Here is an 18,324-nt window from a genome sequence, read left to right as displayed (position 1 = left end):
TCACTGGGGCATCCCCGGCACAGGGGTGGGAAAGGCCCCAAAATGGGATCCGTGGCGGCCCCCACCAGCGCCGTGGAGCCGGAGAGCCCCCGGCACAGCCTGGACACAGCGACGTCCCCAGGGACAACAGAAACAGGGAGGAAGGGCCCGAAGTGCCCCCACATCCCTGGGATGGGTCAGGGCTGGGACTGGGATGCTGGGACACACGGGACCTGGGGGGCACGTGGCAGGGGCCGGGGGGTGCTGGCATCTCCCCACGCTGTGTTTCCCCCGCGCCGTGCCAGCTCCGGCGCTTTTTATCGCTCTCCCTGGCCGCATCGAACAGGAAAACTCAGAAACCCCCGGCGTGCGGTGCCAGGGACACTGATAACCCCCAGGACGGGGCGGCCGGGGCCGGGGGGGGCCCCCGCATGGAAAATCTTTGTCAAATTTAACTTGTCGAGAGGCTGGACGGTCCCGGGGGGCAGAGGCCGGGAGAGAGCTTGGCTTTGCCGCGCAGCTTTACCGTCGCTTTATTAATTGAGAAGGCGAAACTCCATTAGTCGCGCTCGTTAATGCCCAGCCCTCCGGCGCCTGTGCCAGCCAGAGTCCTCCTGGCTGCGGGGAGCGAGGATGCGGTGAGGGATGCACCGGGGTCAGGGAACGGGGAGTCTGTGCTGGGGGGGCTGGATTAGACCCCCCTTCCTGGCCCAGCAATGGGTCTGGCTTCTCCAGTGAGTCCCCAAACACCCCACCAGCCCCACAGCAGGCTGGGGTGTGGGGAGCAGCTCCAACGGAGGATGCACCCAGCATCCGAACCCAGCTCTACCGCTCCATCGGAGGATGCACGGACCACCCGAAATCACCAGGAGACACCCCCACCTTGTACCCTGCCTCAAGCTCTCCACCCGGCTGACGAGGGCCGGCGTTCCACCGCCGTCCCCTCCGCTCGGCCCACCTCTCCTCCCGGCGTTTCCTACTTCCCGGCGAAGCAGTAGGTGCCGTAGGTCCGTAGTTCCTTGCTGGGAAAGCCGAAGCTGCGGACGCCGGGGTCCGGCAACCCCCCGCAGCGCTCGCGGGGGGTGGTGATGGGGTACCGCACGCTGCCATCCGCCAGCCACCCCCCGTCGCAGCGATCCAGCTGGGAAAACTTCCAGGCGGAGTAGAGCTGCCCCACTTTGGCGATGGCGGCCCCGTGGTTGCGGCAGGCTTGGCCAGCCTCCTTGAAGTTCAGGTGGCCCCGGACAAAGTAGACCTGGCCTGGGGACGAATGGGGACACGGCGGGTGAGCGGCCACCATGGATGGCAACCTGGGAACAGCCCCAGCCCTGGTGGGCACAGGGGTTCGGTGCCACCGTGGGAGGGTCAGGGGATGCCAACACTACCTTGAAGAGCAGAGGTGAAGCAGAAAGCGTCGAAACGGTCCTTCTGCTTGTCCCTGGCCCCGTAGGTCCGGACACCCGGCAGGAGGAGGCGGCCACCGCACGGCTCCCGCGAGTTGATGATGGGGTAGTGGACGGTCCCATCAAGGATCCAGCCAGCGTTGCACCAGTCCAGACCCTCCGTCCAGGCTGCGGGGCAAGAGGTGGCTCAGCACCGGCACTTCCCTCCTCCCGCCACCGACGAGGTGCATTTCGGGGCGGCCGAGAGGGGTTTGTTTGTTTTTTTTTTTTATAGGATGTTTCACCTTTGTAGAGCTGCTGGTAGGTGGCCAGGCGGGAGTCCTGCTGCTCGCAGGCTCGCTTGGCTTCGTGGTAGTTGAATTTGTAGCGCCCGTTGCTGGGCTGGTAGGGGAAGACGACACCTGGGGGGACAGGGACAGGGACGGAGGGTGAAGGAGATGCTCTCCCCAAGGAAGCTTTGGCACCTGGGGATTCCGTGCTAAAGATAAAGCTGGGGCATTGAAAGAGGGGACACGAGGGGTTGGAGGCACACAGCCATGGACCCCCAGCCCAGTCCAGGGTGCCCTCTCCGCTGTCCCCCACGTCCCCGGGGCGGGGGGACGCTGCGGCAGGAGGGAGCCCAGCCTCACCTTCCAGGTGCAGCGTGAGCGAGACGCTCTCGTCCTCCAGCCCGTTGACGAGCTGGCAGCGGTAGCGTCCCTCGTCCTCCAGAGCCACGTCGGTGATGGTGAGCGAGGCGTCGTAGCGGTGGCTGTGCCGCAGGCGCACCCGCGGGCTCAGGGGCCCGTAGTTCTTGTGGTAGAGCCCGTTGGTGATGATGATGATGCTCTCCCGGTAGTTGGCTGGCTCCACCTTGCTCCACTTCACCCGGTAGTTGCGGGGCAGGGCGCGCAGGACGCAGGGCAGGGTGGCCGTGGCACCCCGCTGCGTGTGCACCGCGGCGTGGAGGGGCTCCAGCAGGTACTGCAGGTGGGGGGGGGCTGCGGCACAGCCCAGCCGCCTCACCGCGGAGCACTTGCCGTGGCCCCACCACCCCTTCAACACCTCCCCCAAAGGCCCTCGATTCTCATCAGCGTCTCCAGCCTGGTTTCCGTCACCCATCCCGGTGCCTTTCCCTTCTCCTGCAACCCCTGGGGTTCCCAGCTCAGCCCTTGCACTGGCTGGACCCCCCCCCAGCGTCACCTCCCTCTTCCAGCCCCGACCCCAAGCGCAGCATCCCGTCCCCCCCCCACCAGGGCCCTGCTCCCTACCTGGGCTCCCCGTCGGCCGCTGGAAGATGCTCGATGCCGGAGGTGCCACCAAGAGCCAGAGGGAGCCGAGCAGGAGAAGCCGGTGCATCCTTAGAGCTGGGGGCAGGATGGTGCCTGGGGGGGGGGGGGAGCGCAGGGGTCAAGGACATGAAGTGGGACGTACCCCAGCTTCGGTGGGGACATGGCAGGGGACATCTGCAGTGCTTGCTGCGCGGGATGCCATGGGGCCAACAGATGGCCCAGCTCTGTTGGGGGTTCACCGACGTTTACTGTGTGAAGGGGACGTCCCTTGGCAGGACACGGAGCCAACAATGTGCCCCCCCCCCCCCTCCTCCCCGGTGTCCCCGCACCCCTTACCGTCCCCAGCAGCGTCCTTTGGGGAGCCACCGTTCCCATCCAATGCCGGTCCTGTCCCGGCGCCTGCCGCGTCCCGTCTCCGTCACAGCCACGCCATGGCGGGGCCGAGGGCTCCGGAAAAGTCAAACCTGCTTCGCGGCGCTGCCGGGAAGAGGGGACACGGGGATGACGCTGCTCTGTCACCGTCCCGGAGCCGGCAGTGTCCCCACACCCCCGTGGCCCCGCGGTCCCTTGGCATCCGCTCCCATGGTGCGCGGGAGCGGCGAGCGCCGGCCGTGCCCTTGCTCCCTGCCCTGTCCCCGTCTCTTCCCGCTTTCTTCTCTTTTTTTCCGCGCCCCCCCCCCCCCCCCACAACACCTCCCCGAGGAACGCACGGGGAGGAGGAAGCACAATTTCCCATTGTGAGGGTCTTTCTCTTTATTGTTCTGCTCGGCAAAACACAGCGCGCCCAGCGAACAAACATCCTTTTATTTGCAGGCCGCGGCGTCGGGGAGCTCGGGGAAAACGCCAGCGCGGCACAGGGCCCCGGCAGCCCCTCGGGCCGGCAAAGCCGCCCCTCGGCATCGACCCACGGTGCCGGGACGGTGCCCTCTGCCCCCGCAGACAGCAGGGCAATGGTTAATTTTATGCCCCCCGTCCTTCAAGTCTGCGGCAGCGGGGTGCTGCTCCCATCCTTTGGGGTTCCTCCGGGTTGTACCCGGAGGGTCCTGCCCCTCGTGCATCCCTCCGGCGTTATCCCGCCCTGCCGAAAGCCATTGGAGAGGTTTCCCCATCATCACCTTGGGGCTGGGACGCTGCCGGGAGCAAAACAAGGTCACACAATGGGGCTGTGTTCTGGGCTCCCTTATCTTCTCTCCCCCCCACTCCCGCAACCCCGGCCCCTACCCCCGCCTCCACCCCCCCGGGGTCCATCTCCAGGGGTGGAGGAAGCTCCTCTCCAAGGAAACACAAGACAAGCGGCGTCTGTCCCCCGCCACCAAAGGACACAGTGATCCCGGCTTCGCCGTGGCACAGAAAACAAACCTCCCGGGGGGGGGGGGTGGGGGGGAAGCGGCACCGGGGCGCGTGCCGGCCCCCCTTGCCCCCAAGCCCACCCTCCGCTCGAACGCGGCTGCTCGGACGTGGGGGTTAACGCAATTGCCTGCCCCAGTTTGGCCGACTGGAAGCCTCCGAGGCTCCCCCAGCCCAAACAGGGCAGCGCTTTGGCTCATTTTAACGAGTAAAAGGTGGCTGGAGCATTGCTCCCCCCGCGCGGAGAACGGCTACGCCACGGCGGCACCGCGCGTCCCTCTCCCGCCTCTCCCCGCCGGTGTTTTGTGGGTTCAGAGGGGGCCCCCGCTCTCCCTCCATCCCATCCCCATGGCTGCAAAAACGGATCTTGACCGCCCCCCCACCCCCCCAGCAGTGCCGGGGCTCCTCGCCCAGAGGATGGTTTTTCCCAGCTCCGTGGTACCACGAAGGAGTTGAGTCATTTCTCGCATTTTTCCCAAGTCAGGGCGGTAGCTACACCCTTCGGATCTCACAGAAACCGCAGCCCGGAGCTCGCCGGGGCCTCCCAAAGTGACTCATTGCCCTTCCCCATCCCGTTGGCGTCGGGGCACGACCCCAGCCCGGTGCTGCTCGTCTGAGATCATCGTTTGGCCCGCCGCCGTGGAAAGGGATTACCCGAGTCACTTCCCAAACGCACGCCGCGTTTTACTTCACGGCTCCTTTTCTTTTCCTCTCCCTTTTTGGGGGGATTTGTGCCCGCTCGCGGTGCGTTCCAGAGGTGCAAAAGCAAGAGGAGCCAAAGAAAAGCAAAGGGAACCCTCGCGCTCCGGATCCTCCCCGCCGCCTCTCCTGGCGCGGGGTGCTCACGGCAGCCTCCGGCTCCGCTCCTCATCCTTGTTTTTCCCAACTCGGCTTCTCCTCCTCCTCCTCACGCAGCCCCACAGGTAGCCTCGGGTGGGCAACAAGTTGCCCATGAGCCAGCGACGTGCCCTCGTGGCCAGGAAGGGCAATGGTGGCCTGGGGTGCGTTAAAAAGAGGACGAGGGAGGTCATCGGCCCCCTCGGCTCTGCCCTGGGGAGGCCACAGCTGCAGCGCTGGGTCCGGTGCTGGGCTCCCCAGTTGCAGAAGGACGGGGAACTGCTGGGGAGAGTCCAGCGGAGGCCGCGAGGATGATGAGGGACTGGAGCATCTCCGTGCTGGGGAAAGGCCGGAGCCCTGGGGCTGTTCAGCTGGAGAAGAGCAGGCTGAGAGGGGATCTCCTCGACGCTCAGCGAGAGCTAAAGGGCGGGGGGCGAGAGGATGGGGCCGGGCTCCTTCCAGTGGTGCCCGGGGACAGGACGAGGGGCAACGGGCACAAACTGGGACAGGGGAAATTACTCTGAGGGTGGCAGAGCCCTGGCACAGGCTGCCCGGAGAGGCTGTGGGGTCTCCTGCTCTGGGGATATTCCGAACCCGCCTGGAGGCGACCCTGCGCGACCTGCTCTGGGTGACCCTGCTCTGGCAGGGGGTGGGATGAGGTGACCTCCAGAGGTCCCTTCCAGCCCCCGCCAGTCTGCAATTCCTCACCAAAGCCCCCCTGAACCCCCATTTTTCCTGCTGACCAGGGACGTTGAATGAGGCTTTGCCAGAGCCCAGCAGCGGGTCAGTCCCACCGTGCTTTGCTGCGACCCCCCCCCTCCGTCTCCTCTGGCTGAGCCAATCCCCCCAAACCATCATGTTTCTCCCCTGCCAAACCTCCAGAAAGGCTGAAACCTCGGGGGTTCCCCCGACCACGGCTCCCCCCCTCACCCCGAATCCCACCCCGACCCTCTGCCACCCAGCCGAGATGGATGCTGGCACCAAAAGCCCCGCGCGCTTCCCCGGCGCAGTGGCCCTGGTGTGACAGAAGCAGATGCCGAGGCGTGCTTCCGCGTTGGCAGCTCCGTCCCGCTCCCGGCCGGCTCTTCCGCCCGTGGGAAGCAGCGAGGCGAGGGCAGGACCTGGCAGCCACCCTGGCAGGCGGAGTTTGCAGCCCCAACGCGTCTCTCCTCGTGTTTCCCCGGTTTCGGGGGGGATCTGCCTGCCCTGGGCACCCCCCCAACATGCCTGAGGGCACCACCGCTTCCAGGCTGCGGCTCGCCGGGCTGTCCTTCCTCCTCCAAATCCTCACCATCATCCTCTTCGCTGTCTTTGTGCGGTACAGCCCAGAGAGTGGCTCCGGTCCCTGCTCCCAGCAACTCAACTGCAGCTGGAAAAACCGGGATTTGGGTTTTCAGCATCCCCGTGAGTACCCCCGCCCCGGGTGGGTGCAGAGAGCGGCTTTACCTGGTCCCCAGGCGCTGCTGAGGGGGGGGGCACGGGATGTCACCGTGTCCAAGCCCTGTCACACCGTCCGGCTCGCAGACTCCAGCAGAGGAGGGGGAACATCAAGGCGCAGGGTTGGGGTACCGGCGCATCCCACCCAGGAGGATGGGCGGAAAGCAGACACGCTTGCAAGGATTTCCCACGTGCTTGGACAAAGCCAAGCCCCAAACAGGGATATTTGGGTCTAGGACGTGTGTTTCAGCAGTGGGAGCACAGAGGGGATCGCTGGGTGTAGCCGATAAATCGATAAATCGATAAAGCGGGGGTTGTCCCGCCATCCCCCGAGGCGGGGGAGCACGGCAGCTGCTCCTGGCACTTTGCGGGGGGCTGGAAAACTTCCCCCTGACCTGCTGGGTTTGGCAGTGCCAAGGGATTTGCACCGAGCCCCTTTCACGGAGGATTCGGTTCCCTCGGTGCTGCCGCAGGATCCAACGCTGGGCTGCTGGGGGAGAGGGGGTTCCGTCCAGCTGGGAGCATCCTCCTGTGCGCCCGGCATTGCCGCGGGACCTCCTCCTGGGCTGGGGGATGAGGGACCGGTCCCGGCTTCTCCGAGGGAAGGGCAAGGCTTGGGTTGGAAAGGAGCATCCGGAGCGCCCCGGCCAAGGTGGGGGAGCTGAGCCCAGCCGAGCCGCCTGCCAGGGAGCAGGGACCGGGCAGGTTCTCCCGGTTTCGCCTGCCCACGTCACCCCACCCAGCGCAAGCAGTGACTCACGGCTGCGGCGCGGCCCGGCGGGGACAAAGGGCATTTGGCCCAAGTGACAATCAGGTCCCCTCTCCTCTGTTTTCCCACCAGACCGGTCCCATTTTCCTCTTCCTCTTGTCCCGTGGAGCGGGAGGTGACGTTTCCAGGGGCAGCAGAGAGGTCCCGGGGGGCGGCTGACATCTCAGAGCCACCTTCGTGCTGGTTTTAATGGGTGCAGACGGCTCTCGGCCGCCCCGGGAGGTTTCTGGGCTGCAGGGTGACCCGCGCGCGGGTACCGCGGGATCTGCAGAGGGTGGTTGCGGAGTGGCAGGGGCCGCGTCGGGCAGGGACAGCTTTGCCTGTCACTAACACAAGTGACACCCGCTCCTGCTCTCCACTGGAGGTCTCCAAGGGAGATCCGAGGCTGGATCCACCACGGTTCCAGAGACAGGTAGGTGGAACAAGGCTGATTTATATCCGCTGAAGCCTTCAGGTCCCCAAAATCTGTCAGGTCAGGGGGTGTCTGAGCCCCCTCAGGGATCCTGGCAGGCAGGAGGGTGGCTGCCTGCCCCGACGCCTCCAGACCCATCCTTCTGCCTCTGCCCTGCCAGGTTTCCGGCATGTCCACCTCCAAGATCTCCTCGGCTTCGGGCTCCTGGTGGCTTTCCTCGGCCGCTACGGGCCAGGCAGCGTGGCCATCAGCATCCTCGTCGTGGCCTTCGCCATCCAGTGGGCCGTCCTGATCCAGGGGTTTTTGTACTTCTTCCTGAATGGCAAAATTTACGTGGGATCTCAGAGGTAAGGCAGGAGGGAGCTGCTGCCGCCCGGCCGCCATCGCTCTGGCTCCAGCCCTGGCACACTGGCTCCCTCCTCTGTAAAACTCACGGCTCTGCTTTGGAGGAGGGTCATGAGGACAAGTAGCACCAGGTTTCTGGGTGATATGAGTCCCACACTAGTAAGGGCCGTGTAAGTACTGCCGATGTCACAGCCAGGCGTTTAGGGGGGCACGCTGGCCCCCAACCCGCCTCAAGCCCAGCCGTCCCTTTGTCACCAACACCGGCAAGGCTCGGGCTGCCCGTTCAGCTGGCGGAGCGGTGGGACGCGGGGCTGCGGGCTCAGCTCCCGTCCCGTCCCCCCCCCAACCCTGCTATCCCCAGCTCCCCCGCTCGCCCCCCGCCCCCGTCAGCGGTGGGTCCAGCCCCACACCTTCCCCTCTCCTTCCCAGCATGGTCAGTGCCGACTTCTGCACCGCAGCCGTTCTGATCTCCACCGGCGCTCTCCTGGGCAGGGTAAACCCCGTGCAGATGCTGCTGCTCACCCTGCTGGGAGTCACCCTCTTCAGTATCAACGAATACATCCTGCTCAGTCTCATGGGGGTGAGTCAGTGACGGGGGGGGCCACCAGAAAAGGGGGCGACCACGGGTTTAGGCTCCTCATCTCAAGACCTGCCTCGTCTGTAGAGACAAATCCCATATCCCACCTTCCCGCACGTTGTTTTTCTGTACTCACCAGGTGAGTGACAGCGGGGGCTGCTTGACCGTCCACACCTTCAGTGCTTATTTTGGCTTGATGGTTTCACGGATCCTGCACCAGCCTCATATGGACAAGAGGAAAGAGCAGCAGGACACGGGGCACCAGCCAGACGTCTTCACTGTGCTTGGTACGGAGCTCAGATCTACAGCGCCCGAGTCATAGACGTGGCGGTGGAAGGACCATCACCAACATTACGACAGCGTGGCTGTGGCTGTGGCTGATGACCAGCAGAGTCCTGCAAACCATCAAGGACAGAGGTCCTCCACCTCCCTGGGGACCTGTCCTGGGGCTGCATCACCCTCTCCAAGAAAAAGCTTTTCCTCGTGTCCAACCTGAACCTCCCACACCGCAAACTGTGGCCACTTGCCTCTCCTGGCACTAGCAAGGAGTTTCCTTCCCATGAGGGATCAACCCCAACATCAACACCTGCCTCTTCCCCTTCCCTGCAGGAACCATCTACCTGTGGATCTTCTGGCCCAGCTTCGCCTCAGCCACCACGGTCCGTAACAACGCCGAGCCCTGGGCAGTGCTCAACACCTACTTCTCGCTGGCGGCGAGCACCCTGGCCGCCTTTGTCCTCTCACCTGTCCTCTACGAGGAGAGCACCCTGCGCATGGTAGGTCCTCTCCTGGGACAAACCCAAGTCTCATGCACCACCCACGTCCCGTCCTACAGGGGTGGCGAGCACGAATACACAAAAGGGGCTACCCGTTAGGCTTTCTTAGGTTCATTAAGACCCAGTTTGATCCCTGAGGAAGCCCAAATCCATCCAGCCCTATGCTGATGTCCTCCATGGAGCCAATTTCCCTGACCACGTCCTGCTCCATCAGGTTCAGATCCAGGATGCCACCTTGGCTGGGGCGGCTGTGATGGGTATGGCTGGGGAGATGCTGGTCACCCCCTTCGGGGCCCTCATCGCGGGGTTTCTGGCTGGCTTGATCCCCCCGCTTGGCTTCAGATTCCTCACGGTGAGTTCTCTGGGGACACAGGTGCCAGGTCGGGGACCACCCGGCCTTTGGGGGAGGCTGCATCGCCAACCTGCAGCTCCCAAACCTGCAAACACCGAGCAGCTGCGCAGCCCCCCACCCCCGGCTGAGCATCCCCCATCCCAACCCCAGCTCTTCCTTACGCTCTCCCCAGCCCGTCCTGCGCTCCAGGCTGAAAACCCAGGACACGTGCGGGATTCACAACGTCCACGGGCTGCCGGGGATCCTGGGCGCCCTGCTGGGGACGCTGCTGGCGGCACTGGCCACTGCCGATGCTTACGGTGGCAGGTGAGAAGAGCCAGAGTCAGGGGTGGCAGGGACCCTGTGCGCCAAACTGGGGCCACCACGACCCCTAAAATCAGGGATGCTCCATGCACCCCCTTATAGCACATCACCCGGAGCCACGAGCACAGCTCCCCATTTCCCTGCTGGGGAGAACAAGCTCCCCAAAACCCCGTCCCTGCTCCGGCTTGCAGGCTGGAGCTCATCTTCCCGCTGGTGGCCCAGGGCAGCCGGACGGCCACCGACCAGGCACTCTGCCAGCTCTGCGCCCTCCCCGTCACCCTGCTGCTGGCCAGCCTCGGGGGCTGCCTGACGGGTGAGTTTTGCCTCCGGTGGGACGGGACAAAGGGTGCGAGGGGCAGGGGAATCCATGGATTTTGGGGGGGAAAAGCCAGGAGCAGCCCCAAAGCGGACATTCGTCATCATTTGAGCCAGCGATGTGCCCTCGTGGCAAAGAAGGGCAATGGTGGCCTGGGGTGCGTTAAAAAGAGCGTGGCCAGCAGGTGGAGGGAGGTCATCGGCCCCCTCGGCTCTGCCCTGGGGAGGCCACAGCTGCAGCGCTGGGTCCGGTGCTGGGCTCCCCAGTTGCAGAAGGACGGGGAACTGCTGGGGAGAGTCCAGCGGAGGCCGCGAGGATGATGAGGGACTGGAGCATCTCCGTGCTGGGGAAAGGCCGGAGCCCTGGGGCTGTTCAGCTGGAGAAGAGCAGGCTGAGAGGGGATCTCCTCGACGCTCAGCGAGAGCTAAAGGGCGGGGGGCGAGAGGATGGGGCCGGGCTCCTTCCAGTGGTGCCCGGGGACAGGACGAGGGGCAGCGGGCACAAACTGGAATATTACGGTTCGTCTGAATATGAGGAAAAACTTCTTTGAGGGTCCCAGAGTCTCCTTCTCTGGGGATATTCCGAACCCTCCTGGAGGCGACCCTGCGCGACCTGCTCTGGGTGACCCTGCTCTGGCAGGGGGTGGGACGAGGTGATCCCTTCCAGCCAGTCTGGGATGCTGTGAGCAGTCGGGGAGGGCAGAGCCCAGCACACCCCCCCACCACCACCACCCCCCCTGGTCCCGGTCCCGGGGCTGTCCCCGTCCCCGGGCTCCGCGGAGCCCCGCCCGGCGCTGCCGCTAGATGTCAGGGGAAGCCCAGCGAGAGGAGCCGCGCTGGGCCGGTCGCCCCGCTCTCAGACGCCCTCGCCCGGCTTTCGGGCATCCTCAGGAGCCGTCCTGAAAATGAAAGGGCTGAGATCTCCCCCGGACACGCGGTACCTGGAAAACCCCGGCCTCCGAGAGGTAAAGCTGGGGCTTTGCTGGTGAAAAAAAAAAAGGGGGTTGCGGAGCTCAAGCAGCCGCAGGGGGTGGATGCTCCCCGGCTGCCGATACCTCCCCTCCTCTCGCCGCAGCGTTTAGGGTGGGAGGCAGCTTCGTTAAACCCCCCACCCAGCCCCGATTTGCCCCCAGCAGGGCCCATTTCTGCCCCCCTCCATGTCTGTGCCTTGGCGCAGGTGGCCGAGGAAGGAGGCGACCGCAGGGCGAGCAGAAAGGAGCCGAGGACCAGCACCTTGGTCTGATGACCCCGACCCTTCGGTGAGGTCCCGCACCACCGGGTTCAACCCTCTGCCGGCATCGCCAGTGCCGGGCAGCTTCTGGCAGCTTGTATTTCCCAGCAGCCTGCTCCGGAGACGGCCAAGTTTGTCGCCAGGTGGGAGCCAGCTCCCGGTCCCAAAGGTTTTGGGAGCAGTCGGGTGCCCACGGGCCTTTGCAGGGTGAAGAGATGCTGCAGTGATACGGGTGCTTGCTGTGGGAGCGACCTGGCTTGCTCCAGGGACACCTCGGGGTGTCCAGACTTGGCTCAGCCACTTCCCCTCTCCGCTCCGTGCCTCAGTTTCCCCAACTACGGCTCTCCCAAGAGAGGAAGGCAATGAGGGGGGGCTGTGTCGGGGAAGGGGCTCCACGGAAACCAGCAGAGACTTTCTACGGACACTTTTGCACACAACAATTAAAACACGGCGATCTTTTGCAGCTTCAGGATTTACCAAGTGAATTTACACAGAACCTGCCCGGCTTTGCTGCCCGAGTTTCCTTCAGGCTTCTTTCCAGGGAGGAAAGCAGGACACACACACCCCCCCACACACTTCACCCTAAAGGCTGGTGGGTTTCATGGATTGCCCCATCCCCATTTTGTCCCCCCCCACCCCCAGGGGTACCCTCCCGGAGCCTTGGCCACTGCCTGGAGCAGCCAGTACCTGGGGGGCAAGAGCAGGGTGACATCGGGGTCCCCCGCACAGGGGTGACCCCTGCCTTCCCCTGACCACTCATCACCTTGCAGCGGGGCCTGGGGCCAAAAAATGTCCCCCCTCCCCAAAACAGGAAAGTGGCCCCCAACACGCAGCCCCGAGGGATGCTCCCCTGGCCATTGCAGCCCCCCTGCTCCCCGGGACCCCCGGCAGCACCCAGCATCCCATGTCCCCACACGGCCCTCACAGAGAGGGTCTCACCCTGCCTGCCCCAGGTGCGGGCAGCAGCCCCCAAACCTGCCCCAGAGCCGCTCGGAGCACCCCGGGAACGTGTCAGCTCCCAAAGGCCTGGGGGGCCCTGCAGCACCTGGAGCAGGGGCACAGCCCCACAGGGCACCCGGAGGGGCGATGGTGGCCGTGCCGGGGGTCCCCAGTGGGACCCACACCCCCAGGGGCGGCTGCCAGACGCTTTCACACCTCCAGTGCCAGACTCCAGCGCTCGCCATGGGGGGTTCCCGCGGGCGCAGGCGTCCCCAGCTGCCACCGCTGTCCCCCGGGGAGGGGACGGCAGCCCCGTCCCACGCAGAGGGGACAGGGAGTCCAGGGCCAGCGCAGTGAGGTTTGGGGTCAGTGGTTTGCCACCCAAAGTGGCCACGTTGGGGACCATCTTGTTTTAATACCTGCTGCTGTTGAAACAAATTTTTTTTTAAATTATTGCATCAAAGATGAAAAAAACCCCAACTATCACCTGGCTGACGGCTGACCATAAAACACTAAACCATAAAAACCAGAAAACATTCCTTTTTAGGGATGTTCTAGAAAGGCTCTTTATCCTTTCTAAAAGGAATTAAATCAAACTAGAGAAAATTTGGGGTCTGAAGCATTGCTCCACAGCAGAAATTCAAAACTTCTCACTTTGATCGAAGTCAAACCATCACTTTTAACTTGTCCAGTTTCAGCTGTTCGTTACAGAAAACCTGGTGAAACCACCACATTTGCTAAATGCTTCGGTGCCACCGAATTTCCACGACAAAACACGGGGAAGCGGGCCACGAGGAGGCTCCGTCCCTGCTGCCACCGCAGGCCCTGGGGAGGGTCTCCCTGTCCCCGCTCCGTGCAGAGACTCCAGCCCCACTCTGCGCTCAGGTCGTGGGGCAGGACACATCCCACATCCCCACGGCACGCACCATGCTCTGGGAGGATCATAGAACCGTGGAATGGTTTGGGTGGGAAGGGACCTTGAAGACCATCCTGTTCCCACCCCCTGCCCTGGGCAGGGACACCTCCCACCAGCCCAGGTGGCTCCAAGCCCCGTCCAACCTGGCCTTGAACCCCTCCAGGGATGGGGCAGCCACAGCTTCTCTGGGCAACCTGGGCCAGGGGCTCACCGCCCTCGGAAGAAGGAATTTCTTCCCCACATCTCATCTCAATCTCCCCTCTTTTGGTTTCAACCCATTCCCAACGTCCCGTGGCTCCCCTCCCTGCTCCAGAGTCCCTCCCCAGCTTTCCCGGAGCCCCTTTAGGGGCTCCAAGGTCTCCGCGGAGCCTTCCCTTCTCCAGGCTGAACAAGGATGAAGGATGCGAGAGGGAGAAGCGGCACGAGGGCTGGTGTCCCGGTATGGGGCTGCCAGGCTCCATCCAGCACCCGCAGCCCCGGCGTGCGGGGCTCACCCCCAGCCCCACGTCGCCCCCTCCCGCCTCACCTCCTTCCCACCCCTCTCCTCCTCTTTCCCAGGCAGCCCCTTTCCCCCCTTTTTGATCTCCTCACAGCACGTTTCAAAAGGAACCCACTGCGAGGGGAAGAAAAGCCCCTCCAGTGAGATCATTGCGAGACCCCCAGACGCAGGGCTCGGGTGTGAAATGGACCTCCCTCCTCCTCCTCCTCCTCCTCCTCCTCCTCCCCTTGCCCGGCCCCCCCGGCCCCTCTGAAAGGCTGTTATGTTTTGTAATCGGATTAGGGGAGCCCTGCGCCCTCCCTGCTCCCATTTACCAGCGCGACCAGCTTGCGCGCCGCCACTCTTCCCCGCAGATTGTTTAAGTGAGCCGGGCGCGAGCGGCGAGCTCGCCCGTGCAGCGGCGAGGGTAGGTTGGGCCGGCGAGAGCCTGAAAGGTTTAGTCAGCGAACAAATTGCTTCTCTGTAGGGGCCGTTTTCTTCCCCAAGTTGAACATAATGATGGCAGTTTGGTGAACAGATGGTGCAGCCTAAGCAGATAATCCCGCCGGCCCCGCTCGCTCCGGGAGAGGCAGCGCTGGCTCTGCCCGCGGCTCTGGGGGCCCGTCCCGGGACAGGCGGGTCACCACGGTGGCTGGGTGACAATCACACCCCGGGAAGGCACGAGGAGCTTGGGCGAGCACCCCACCTTCACACCTCTTCTGCTCCCAGGGTGGTTTGGGTGCCAGACGCCGCTCGTGCCTTAGTTTCCCCAGCCCCGCTCTCTGCTCCGCCGCGTTTCAAAGCAGGGCTCACCCCGCCCCGATGCACCGCGAGACGGCACCACTTTCCCTGCCCAGGAGCGGAGGACGGCTGAGAAAAAGCTCATTTTATTCTCATTTTGCCTCTCCCTCCAACGATACTCAAGATGCGGAAAGAGCTGGAGACGCGAATTCCGGCAGCTCGCAGGGGCTGGGTGCCCGGCGTGCATGTGTCAGGCTCAGCCAGGCTGGGACCTGCCGGCTAAAGACTTTTTTTTATTTAAAATACACCAGCAGGAAAAGCCCGAGGCCCCGCCAACACGACGCGGGCAGGGGAGGGCACGGACACATCCGCGTGGAGCAAGCCCTGCCTGTGTCACGCCAGCACCAGGGACCCCTTCCCCGCGCCCGCAGCCTGCAGGACACGCTCCAGACGCGCCACATCGCATCCCTGCTTCCCGGGGGGGTTGTTTAATTCGTGTTTTCTCCCCCACACACACCTCTGCCAGCTTTGTCCCCTGGGATGCCCGAGGCTGACAGCTCCCTTGCCCTCTCCCGCGGCAGCCCAGCTGCCAAGAGACCTGCCGAAATCACCTCTTGCTAATGCAGGAGCTCCATCAGCTGCTCGAAGGGGGTTTTCCAAGGAAAAGCAATAACAAGATCTATCTGTTACAGCTGGGGGAAACTAAGGCACACAAAGAGGCGCCCGAGAGTCCATTGGAATTAGAGGCAGGACAAAGCCTGGACTCCCGGCGCTCCTGGCGTACGCGTCCTTACACATCCACAGCCCCCACCGTCTCCCCACCCCCAGGAACAGCTGATGCCGTGTGCTGTTTGATAGAAAGCCAGCTAATCATCTTTCCCACCTTCGTTAGAGTGTGAATCGTTAGCCGAGCGACACCTGTAAAGCTCCTTGTCAGACGAGGCTGGTGCACACGTCTAATAATGGGCACCATATGGGAGAGGGAAGGCTCGGGAGAGGAGCAGGGGCCCGACCATCTCCGTGATGAACAAAGAGCAGCGCCTGATGGCTTCCCATCGCGGCAGAGCATCACCAGCACCGGCGCGGGGCCGGTTGGAAGGACCGGCAGTTCTGTGCTGCGGCAAGGGAAGAGCCCGGGCAGCGCCGGCGGTGGAGGAAGAGCCACCGCTCCTGGGACTAAACATCTCGCTATCCGTCTGAGCGGCCCCTGCCCTTTAGAAAACAAAACCAAAAAGCAAACCACTTGAGGGTGTGGGTTAAAGGCAGGAGAGCCACCGAGCCCTGCTCCCCACAGCGCACCCAAAGCCCGGGGCCGGGGGTCCCAAACCCACCGAGGGACATCCCGCCGTCCCTCGGAGCATCCTCTCCCCGCCAGCCGGGCACAGGCCACCCGTGGGTGCAGACTTCCCGGGACCCACGGGTTATACGGTGACGGAGAGGACACGGCGTGAATTAGGGACGGGTCCCTGCCTTGGGGCTGATCCAGAGTCACCCAGCCTCCCTCCCTGACCCCAAACTTGGGGGACAGAGCGCAGCCCCCCTCTGCCAAGCCACCCCCGGGACAAAAGCCCCCACCGTCTTCCACCCGCTGCAATTAAAGCCCCGTTTTCAGGCCCCCATTCATCGCCAGCGGCGTAATGAGCCTCCGGGCACCATCAAAGGGGGCAAAGCAATTAAAATCGCTGGTGGCCGCATGGGTGGCTCCGGCCTTGGCTGCTGCCGGTGCCCGTTTCGGGGCAAACAGGCAACGCCAGGGCGGGCAGCGCCTGGAAGCGCCGCCTCTCCACCGCGGGCAAACAATCGGCTCGTTCTTCCCCGGGTTAAAAGAATAATAAAATAAAATAAAGAGGGAATAAAGGCCCCCAGTAAAACTGGGAGTCAAGTTTATTTACAAACTGAATATGAAGTGAAGGGCCCGGAACAAAGGTGTTATGTAAGGGACAGTCACTAAGGGGCTCTTTACCCACGCTAATTGCCACTTGCTCCGCGATATCCATTTATCTTCCAGCTGAAACGGCCTCCTCGGGCTCGCGGGTTCAAGCACCGCTTGTGCACGAAGCTGCCCGGCACAATTAGCCCGCGGGAGCAGCGGGCGATGCAATCCCACCCCCCGACCCCACCGGGAAGCCTCGCGTCTCCCCCTCAAAAAAACGGGGATCGTGTCCGGAGAGGTTGGATGTGCCGACGGCTTGGTCGGGAGAGATGCTGCCCTGCGTGGGGTTTCGGCGTTGGTTGTGTAATGGGGAGGGACGAGAGGGCTCGGTTCTGCTGGAGAAGACCTCCAGGTCCCTGCATCAGCCCTGCCCGAGGGGTGACGAGCAGCAAACCCTCACGGGCTGCCCACGGGAGAGGCTGCAGATCAGAGAATCAGGGAACGGTTTACGTTGGAAGGGACCTGAAATATCACGGCCGGGAAAGAAGAAGATCTGGAGAGGATGAAAGACCTTGGCGTTTGCGATGGTGTTTCCAAACGGTCCGGCCGGCAACTGCCCTCAGATGCAAAAGATCGAAAGGCAGGGAATGGCAATAAATGAAAAACCACGGGGAGAAGCTGCCGTGATCGCTGCTGAGCCCTGCAGCACGTGGCCTCTCTGCTCCCGTCCCCGCTCTCGCCCTCGGAGCATCCAGGGGTGCGAGGGACCAGGGAGGGCCCGTTAGCTCTGCTCCGGCCAAACCAGCGGCGGAGGGAGGGAGGAAGAGGAGATGGCAGCATCCCCCGGAGCCGAGAGGTCAATTTTATTGACAAACCGCCTCTTGAATGGAGCGCGGGGAACAAAGCCGGCCCTCAGCCCGGGTCAATCGGGACTGTGTAAAGCGAGGGGCCGGCACCAGCGGCCCCGGGAAAGCCCTCCAGGCGAGTGGCCTTTACCACCGTGTTTGCATAACCCTTGACCCCTCCTTTGGGGGTTTAATTGAAATCCCAGCTTGGTGACAAATTGGCATGACCAGCGGGCCGGAGGGTGGGAGGACGAGCGTGGAAGCGATGCCGGGAAACCCTCTCCCTGCTCCGGCAAAGACCGACCCGGTGCCCTTTCCCGTCCTGGCACGGGCGCTTTACACCCAAATTGAGTGTGTTAATCACAGCCTGCTCCTTCCTCTCCCCCCACCTCCCTGTCACGGTGGGCTTTGGACAGGCAAAGCAGCCCTGGAGCAGGCAGGCACCGCCTGGAGATGCGCGAGGCTCCGTCAGAAAAGCCCATTTAGACTGAAGACTCCTTGGACTGAGATGCTCTGACTGTTCCTCCACCACAGAGCTCGTTAGCGCCCGATAGAGTCATTTGCGGTTTGCACCCTGGCAGAACCCTCGCCACACAGACGCCTCTCCTCTCCCCGTCCAAAGGGAAGGCTCACGGCCCTTCACCAGTCTTTTGTCTTTAAGTAAAAACCGCTTTTGGGGGTCAAGAGTAGAAAGGAGATTCTGAAAAAGAAATACAACTAAAGCCCCAAAGTGGTTCCCCCCCGCAAGGTAGGGGATCGAAAAACTGACATTGAGCCAAGTGGGGCTGAAGTCTTCCCGTTTCACAAGGTCCCGGGAGAGGGGTGAGAAATGACAGACGCACCCTCGTGATCGCAGAAATCTCATTTTCTGCAGAAAGCGGACTGGGGGAAAAAGAAAAAACAAAAAAAAAAAAAAGGAAAAAAAAAAAAGAGGAAAAAGCCCCAAATCAGCCACCTCAAAATCCCCATCCCTTTCGCAGAGCATTAGCAGCAGCTCAGCGATGCGGAGCCGCGCTGCGCGAAGGCACCACTGCACCTGAGCTGGATGCCAAGGTGGGTATTGCTGCTGGCTAAAGGGACTCTGCGGAGCTACAGCATAACAATCCTCCGAAACACCGATATTTTTCCCTTCGCTTTCCCCCCACCCCCGTCCCAGAACACTCTAATCATCAGCTGCT

The 18,324-nt window shown here is 63.3% G+C and overlaps 2 protein-coding genes across 3 annotated transcripts; one reads left to right on the top strand and one right to left on the bottom strand.

Moving 5' to 3' along the window:
- Positions 1-495: 495 nt before the first annotated feature.
- HAPLN2 (hyaluronan and proteoglycan link protein 2) lies at positions 496-3,296 on the bottom strand. The gene is made up of 6 exons (XM_063357272.1): positions 2,990-3,296; positions 2,633-2,746; positions 2,012-2,362; positions 1,667-1,783; positions 1,365-1,550; positions 496-1,239 (listed from the first exon to the last, which is right to left on the bottom strand). The coding sequence occupies exons 2-6, from the start codon at positions 2,718-2,720 to the stop codon at positions 956-958; spliced, it is 1,026 nt and encodes a 341-aa protein (XP_063213342.1). The 5' UTR covers positions 2,721-2,746; positions 2,990-3,296; the 3' UTR covers positions 496-955.
- Positions 3,297-5,835: 2,539 nt separating this feature from the next.
- RHBG (Rh family B glycoprotein) lies at positions 5,836-11,800 on the top strand. Of its 2 annotated transcripts, XM_063357082.1 has the most exons (11): positions 5,836-6,241; positions 7,408-7,455; positions 7,616-7,802; positions 8,230-8,380; positions 8,517-8,664; positions 8,987-9,153; positions 9,368-9,505; positions 9,678-9,811; positions 10,000-10,121; positions 11,015-11,088; positions 11,301-11,800. In XM_063357082.1, exons 1-11 carry the CDS (start codon positions 6,061-6,063, stop codon positions 11,364-11,366), a joined length of 1,416 nt encoding a protein of 471 aa, XP_063213152.1. In that variant the 5' UTR covers positions 5,836-6,060; the 3' UTR covers positions 11,367-11,800. The 2 variants fall into 2 exon arrangements, with proteins under 2 accessions (XP_063213152.1, XP_063213153.1); XM_063357083.1 differs by lacking the exon at positions 7,408-7,455.
- Positions 11,801-18,324: the final 6,524 nt, after the last annotated feature.

This window comes from Chroicocephalus ridibundus, chromosome 21 (assembly GCF_963924245.1).
Source record: "Chroicocephalus ridibundus chromosome 21, bChrRid1.1, whole genome shotgun sequence".
In the NCBI taxonomy this organism is placed as follows: Eukaryota; Metazoa; Chordata; class Aves; order Charadriiformes; family Laridae; genus Chroicocephalus; species Chroicocephalus ridibundus.
This window is presented reverse-complemented; position numbering and strand designations above follow the sequence as displayed.

What these genes read in the sequence shown, in the direction of transcription:
- HAPLN2 (XM_063357272.1), bottom strand. Translation starts at nt 2,720, where the DNA reads ATGCACCGGCTTCTCCTGCTCGGCTCCCTCTGGCTCTTGGTGGCACCT. An exon ending in GCTCACGCTGCACCTGGAAG is followed by an intron (nt 1,784 to 2,011) that starts GTGAGGCTGGGC and finishes CTGTCCCCCCAG; the next exon opens with GTGTCGTCTTCCCCTACCAG. An exon ending in CTTCACCTCTGCTCTTCAAG is followed by an intron (nt 1,240 to 1,364) that starts GTAGTGTTGGCA and finishes ATTCGTCCCCAG; the next exon opens with GCCAGGTCTACTTTGTCCGG.
- RHBG (XM_063357082.1), top strand. Translation starts at nt 6,061, where the DNA reads ATGCCTGAGGGCACCACCGCTTCCAGGCTGCGGCTCGCCGGGCTGTCC. An exon ending in ATTTACGTGGGATCTCAGAG is followed by an intron (nt 7,803 to 8,229) that starts GTAAGGCAGGAG and finishes TCTCCTTCCCAG; the next exon opens with CATGGTCAGTGCCGACTTCT. An exon ending in CCTCGGGGGCTGCCTGACGG is followed by an intron (nt 10,122 to 11,014) that starts GTGAGTTTTGCC and finishes GGGCATCCTCAG; the next exon opens with GAGCCGTCCTGAAAATGAAA.